General features: G+C 33.3%; 1 protein-coding gene across 1 annotated transcript in view; it reads right to left on the reverse strand.

Moving 5' to 3' along the window:
* Positions 1-7539, reverse strand: part of HOOK1 (hook microtubule tethering protein 1) — a 58879-nt gene that overhangs the window by 28250 nt on the left and 23090 nt on the right. Inside the window, 2 exon segments of the mRNA XM_011377060.2 lie at positions 1451-1617; positions 6715-6835. Coding sequence (XP_011375362.1) covers positions 1451-1617; positions 6715-6835 — 288 coding nt within the window.

A 7539-nucleotide genomic window follows, 5' to 3' on the forward strand; every position in this document is an offset into this window, starting at 1 on the left:
GGAGAAGGGAGTTACAATATGGAAATGGAGATTAGAATGAACGCTGAAGTCGCTGGACTAAAATAAAGGATGTCAATATAAAGTCATTTTTCATAATCACAGATATAAAAATAAATGCAGAAATAGGTATATACAAGTGTGTGAATATGGGCAAGTATGAACCTGTACGAGTGTATTTCTCAGCTCTGTACACAGGGGTGGACTAGAAGCAGTGATAGAAAAATTCATCTGGAGCACAGATCTTTGTTTCTAAATAACATTCTCCACTAAGAGGAATCAGAGCTCCTTGGAGAAATGGCTGATTCCAGAGTTGGGTAAGGGAATGATGGTGAGCCTGGAATATTTTGTTGTGCCAGAAAGCAAGAAGTACTCAAAGAAGGATAGTGACATGCTGAAAGAATACAGGGGCTAATTGAAAGACCTCTTAGTGGTTGAATCTAGAATAATTTGAGCATCAAAATAAATGATGACAGAAATGGATTTATAGTCCATTGACTAAGAATCCATTATTAAATGCATTGCATGATCCCAAATTAGATTCTGAACTGAAGGGAAAAAATTAGCTATTAAACACCTTGAGAAAACTGACAGAATTTGAATATGACCTGTGTATTAGATAATAACATTGTATCAATGATAAGATCCCCAATTTTGATCATTATACTGTGGTTTATCAGAGAATGTCCTTATTCCTAGGAAATACATACAGAAGCATATAGGGATAAAAGGGTGTGTTCTCCAACTTATTCTCAAATGACTAAGGAAAAAATGTTTCCTTATATGAATATACAGAGAATGCTAAAGCAAATGGAGAGAAAACTATAAAATGATTGTTGAATCTGAATGAAAAGTATAAATGAATTCTGCATACTATTCTTGCAACCTTTTTTGTAAGCTTGAAATTATATCAAAATAAAATAACAGAAAGAACATATACGGTACAACCAGAGTGCCTCATCTCAAGGCCTTATAGCTAGTGTAACACTCAGTGGTAAGCATATTAAGAGACAATCAATGTTTACTAAAGGTAAGGTGTACACTTTTTAAAAGAATAAAAAAATTAAAATGAAAAGCATCTCTTTAGCGTAAGATTTAGAATTTTTTTTCATTTAATTATCAGTTTGCCTCTCCTATGTAAGAAATTCCCCATTCTCCATAGGCTTCAGCAATCACTCCTTTAAACTACTCGTGGACTTGTGTATGGCCTTCATTTGGCCCTTATCACATGTTATTTTGAATTTTTGTTTTTATACATGCATCCCACTTGTCTAACTGGATTGTAAGCCCTATGAGGGCAGAACCACTTATACTATTTGGTATTTTCAGTAGCTTAATCAGTGTGCTAAACATGCTTTATAATGCTTAATAATTAGTTGTTGATATTATGATTTTTTAAGCTATCAGTTTAATAGACAGAATTCTATAAAAAGATTTCTAATAAAAATGCTACCTGAAGTTTTCTTCTTGTAATTGTTCTAGTTGTAACTGTGCATGAAAAAACTTTTTTGCAACCATTGTATTTGGATCATCAAAAGATCCATCCATTTGGTCAAGTTTTTCATTCATCATCTCATTCTCAGAAACTAGTGAATTCTTTTCATCTTGAAGTGCAGTCACCTAAAAAACAAATACACGAATGTAAGTATCAATAGCAAAAAACTTAGAGTCCAGAGTTCTGGATTCTAATTCTGACTAACCCATTAAATTAGCTTGGTCAATCAGATGAAATAATTTCTAAGGATCCTTCCAACTCTGGAATTCTGGATCTAGAATTAATATAGAGAAAACAGAGCTTATACATATAAAGAGAATATCTTCAAAATGTTATACTTGCTTTCGTTCTACAAAGAAAATGTTTCTAAGTCTCTAAAATTTGATGTACCAATAAAATTCAAAAACCTAATTTGTTCTCATTTTAGGTATAAATTTATTTTTAGGATGCTGTTAACCTGGTAAGCCAAAATACACACATATACTCACAAAGTTACCAATTTAGTTTCATAGCAGAAAATTATCAGTTACACATCTAGTGTTCAGAGGACAAGCACATTTGGTTGATGAATCAACAACAAAAAGCTGAATTAAATCCATTTGCACATTGAGACTGTTTGTTTATAATTTAAATGGACAAAAACATTTAACTTTAGAATCACATCAATGTAAATACCTGAAACACTTTTTATCTTTCTTATATATTTACATAACAGCATGTTTGCTCTCTTGGTTCCATTTCTTTTCTACTTAAAAACATCTTTAAAAAAATCTTTAAAAATTTACAAGACTGCAACTTTTTATAAGACCAGAAATTTACATATAGTTTTATTAAGATTAGCCTGAAAAAAAGACCTATGGTGACTTCCAACATATTATTGCTCGTTTGCTATTTATATTTTCAATAGATAGAATTAATTCAATCTACTTATGTAAATAAGACTATATACTGACATGCTGAGCTAATCGATAGGAAATTAAAATCCTTAATTTTGCCTTAAATACAACATAGTCAAGTTATAAATACTGTCCTCCAAATGAGAAATACAAAAAGGCTGGGAAAGTGTCCCCAGACTACAGAAGGAAACAACTTCTCTTCCTAAATTCAATGTGTGTATCCACCTGTCATGTAAACAATTTAGTGTCTATTACCTGTCACGAACAGTCCTAAGTGACTGAGATATAAAAAAGGAGAGTTTGTGCCCTTAAGATCTTTATGGTAGAAATGTAAACAAGCACAGGACAGAAAATGTTGAAGGCACTTTGATAGGATCTACTATAGGTGGATCTTTTGAGAAACAAAAGAATATCTCGTTGTAGCTTGAAGTTGGGGCTGTTATAAAAAGATTAGTAGAGAAGAAACAATAGCCTCAGTCTTCAAAACTGGGTAGGAATCTTTTAAAGAAAGTTGAGCAGTAGCAAGGGCAAATTTAGTTTTTAACACCTTGTGGGTACCAACCTTGCCCCTATTCATGTGCTTTGCATTGTGGTTCCACAGCTGCCTTTATCACAGATGAGAGGGAGGGTGCTAACTCTTCAGACTCACCCCAGATCTATGACTTAGAATGTCCAGCGATGATTCCAGACATCGCCTTTAACAAACTCCCATGGTGGTATTTTCTTTAGGTTCACTCTGCACTGGTCTCTGTCCCCCTTTATTTCTCTCTCTATATTTATATATTCCTCTCTGTCTGTTTCTCTCTCTCTAAGCTATCTTAAAGTTCAAAAAGCTAAAAAAAAAAAAAAAGCTCAAAGGTAATACTCATTTTCTCACATCACCCAAATTTAATATTTTTATATTTGCCTATTTATGAATATAAAATATAATATAAACTTCTATAATTGGAGTCCTCTTTATCACATTGTGCCCAGTCCCACATAATTCTAAGGCATATTCAAGTTTGAAGAACACTGCCTCAGAACATAAACTTACTTTGTATAATGCCAGGCAGGAGTACGTTTTTCTTTAACATATTATATGCAAGACAAACCAGCCACTGCTACTGCAGTTAGGTGAGGTTCTACCTGCTGCTGCCAAGTGTTATGAATAATGGTTGGGAAAGGCAGAATAAAAAGCCACTGGTAGACATGTCATGACTTGCCTGAAGGCCCCATAATAATCTTGACTGAAACAGAACTAAAAGACTACATCAGTTTCTCAAAACTGCACCTCAAAATCTCATGTGGAGTTTTCTTCCCTCTTTTTTTTCTAAGTACCCATAATCACGCCTTTCTCCTGATTTACTGAATCAGAATTTTAGTTGTCTCAATATCTATAACCATAATTTGCACAGAACTGACACCGTTCTGTATTTAAATGGATTCAAACTTTACCACCAGATCTGCAGAATCTCCATTCTTGCATTCTTGACTTTGAAACGTGTTTGCTAGCTGGATTGTGTCAACAAGCAGTTTTATCCAAAAGGGCTCATGAATTTGCATCCGAACCCTTCATCTGGATTCCAAGTTGTTTCCCTGCCTCAGCATTTGGGGGACACTGCTCTTCTATAATCTGGCGGCACTGAAGTTGTATGGGAGCCTGATTTTCTTGTCTTTGGGTGATTTACCTTTTCTAACTAAATGAGTAGTTTTTTTTCCTTTACTCTTAAAGTTCATTAGCTTAACTAGAATAAGTCTTGTGCTAAATGTTACTCAATTGATTTGTTTCTACATGTCTGCAATTTTCTTTCAAACCTCCCTTTTTTGTCCTACCACCTAGTCTATTTTACTGATCTGTTCTTATGAAATTGTTATACAATATGAAGCAAAAGTTATTTTCTAAACTTAGCTATTGTCTTTTACACACTTTTTTCTTTGTTTTTCATCTGAAGTGTTTGCACAGATCTCATGCTTTTCCTCTTTTCATCTAGCTCATGCTTTGTTGGCAGTCAAGATACCTGATCTGTTCCAGTACAGTGTTAACTTCTTGACACCTTCTCTACTATACCCAAGACCCAATATATTTTCCCCTTTATGTTATGGTTGGAACTGTTTTCTTCCACACTGCTCTATATTGTCTTGTGAATGGTCAGGAAAGGGCGGCGGGGTGGGGCTGATCAATTGAGGCAATGGGCAACCTTTTTACAACACATGGGCTAGGCTCTCACTTTTGAGGTTTTTAAGTATCTTATACCAGGGTGGTGAGAAGTGTATGCCATCCATTCCCATTGGGAAACTCTTTTGAGCATCAAACTGTTTCCCCAATTCAGTGTAGCCCTATAGCCTTTGTTTCTTCTTAACCATCATTTCCACTCCTCCCCAGTACAAAGGAAAAATAAAAAAAACAAAAACAAAAACTAAAACCCTGAAGGAAGTAAAGGGTGAATTTCCTTCTGACTGGGTAGTCTGCAGTGAGAAGTCTCAAGATTTTAGATTTTTGTTGACTCCCCTACATGGGCTGGGAATAAGGGACCAATAGTAGGAGCCTGCTGTGCTGTACCTCTGTCAACGCCATGTGCCTGCTTCTTTCCTTGATTACCAGTATTTTTATTTTCACTTCATTAAGTATGTCTTTTTTCTTGTTTACCTGTCCTTGGTAAATTTCTTTACAGCTTATTTTTCTTTTCTGTTTCATTTGGTTGGGTATTAAAAAAGAATCCCCCCAAATTTTAAAATCATTCTCAAGTGATATATGATTAAAATTAAACATTTTTCAAAAACAATTTTCCTTATAAAATTGGGATTTGTATCATATATACTTGTATGGATTCCATGTTAAATAAATTATTTTCTTCTGGTTATATGCAGTAATCATTCATTTTATGTGCATAGCAAAGAGATACAGGTTGACACTATTTTAATACTGGAATTAAAATGTCAAAACTTAAGATGTCTGTACTTTTCAACTAAAATCAGATCATCATATACTCTATACTGTTACAAACACTTAAATATTTTAACACAAAATTTATTGAATAAGAATTTCTCAGAAAACTATATGCAGATCCTATACGATACTGGTAATATCTGAATGGTTCAATTTTCTATTCTTTATATGAGGTATTCTGGAGGGTGGATATGATCTTATTTGAAAATGATACATCTCAGATGCTTACGTGTGTGTGTTATAATGTGCAAGATGAGTATGGTTAGAAAAGATGAAAGAAAAACAGGTAGAATTTCCTCTAAAATTGAACCACTGGCTTTATGTGAACACAGAGGACTGATTTTTAGAAATAAAATAGGAAGACCTGGATTCTGGTATTGTCACTGTCCTAAGTAGCTAATCACCCTGACCGAATCATCTCTCTTTTCCTTATTCGCAAACCCTTAAGGATTAGAAATATGACACAGCCTTATTACCGTAGACATTTATCTCATTAAGCAAGGATGTTGCTACCACAACCCTTGTTCTTGACTTTTCGGTGTGTCACCTACTTATGCAGCCCATTATTTGAACAAAAAGTGCAATTTACATACTGCATATTATGATGGTACATTTAATCTTTTGTATAATTTTTCAAGACTTACTGCATAACTTTCACATTTGCATTTGCATATAACAACGATATATGCAAATGCATACAAAGTGCTATGTGCCAGGCCCTGCTCTAGGTGCTTTATGCATATTATTCATTTAATTCTCATAATCACTCTGGGAGATATATACTATTAACACACCATTTCACAAAAGAGAGAATTGGAGTATAGAGAAATTAAGTAATTTGCCTGAGAGTCTACAACCATCTAATTAACACAGTCAGGTTCTGAATATAGGTGCCCTGGTTTGAAATCTATCCCTTTAACCATTAACTACTGTCTCTCATGCCAAGTTTATTCTGCTAACATGTATGTGTGTATGAACACAAGAATACATACACATGTACATGTTAGCAAAATGAACTTGGCACTCGCATTAATTGGGAGTTAAGCATTTCTCAGTACTTCCATAAATCACCTCATTTAATATTCATATCCTATGAAGTAGCTACTTTTCTTTCTCTTTTTTACAAAAGAAAAAACTAAGGCTTCATCTAAATACTGTAGTTGAAATTCTACAATCAGAATGATCTTCTCAAAGAAATAGTTAAGCCAGCAATTTTCAACTCTTATAAGAGAAAAATTATGAAATGCATGCTTGAATATTCAACTCTATAAAAAATTATTTTAATGGTCCCTCCATGAAATAAAATCCAACCACCAAAACACTTTGCCAATTAATTAATTAAAATAAAATTAAACTTAAAGAGGAAATTTTTCTTAGATCAGGTTCCTTTTTCGCACCTGCATATCTAGTTCTTGGCATCTTTGCCTCAGTTCTTCTTTTTCTGCTAGTGCTTCCTGAAGTTCTTCCAGGGCCCTTTTAAGCTGAAATATAAAATGTCCTAATTATTAATAAATCATGCTTTGACACAAATTGAAAAATATACTTTTATCACAACACATATATACACTGATACTAGAAACAATTTTAAAATTTTACCTTACCTATTAACAAGTAAGTCTTAACTTGTTTTTGTGTGAATAATATTTACAGTTTCATTAACATTTAAGACTAAGATCCCACAGAAATAAAATTTTATATAAATTCTTGTGAAATATTTAAACAAGAGTATTAGATGATGCATTGCTTAATTTCATCACATAAAAAATACTTCTTGACATAACTGATGACACTCATGAAAAACAGATTACCAAAAATATAACAGCAAAAGTACTTGAGGCATTTGCCTCTTTTCTTAACCCTTCCCTTATAACCAGATTGGGTTATACATAGGAGAATACCTTTTCCCCCATGTGACATAGTCGTGTAATAAAACTAGGGAAAGGATACTTGAGTACATGGTCGTTGAGTTGTTTCTTCAAAATCAGGATAACTGTGATAAAAATTATATTGCCTTATTATATAGCAGAATTTTTTAAATTGTCTACTATTTAACTGTGTAACCATATAAAATGGGCCATATATGCATTACAAGTGTCAGAAAGAAAGTTCAATACCACTCTTCAAACATAAAAAAACTCTGCAGACCAACACTACTTGCATTCAGAAAGGAATGCATATATTCAATTGTGATCTCATAACAGAATAAACTAAACTTCATGGAG

The sequence above is a fragment of the Pteropus vampyrus genome, unplaced genomic scaffold, assembly GCF_000151845.1.
Source record: "Pteropus vampyrus isolate Shadow unplaced genomic scaffold, Pvam_2.0 Scaffold305, whole genome shotgun sequence".
Classification (NCBI taxonomy): domain Eukaryota; kingdom Metazoa; phylum Chordata; class Mammalia; order Chiroptera; family Pteropodidae; genus Pteropus; species Pteropus vampyrus.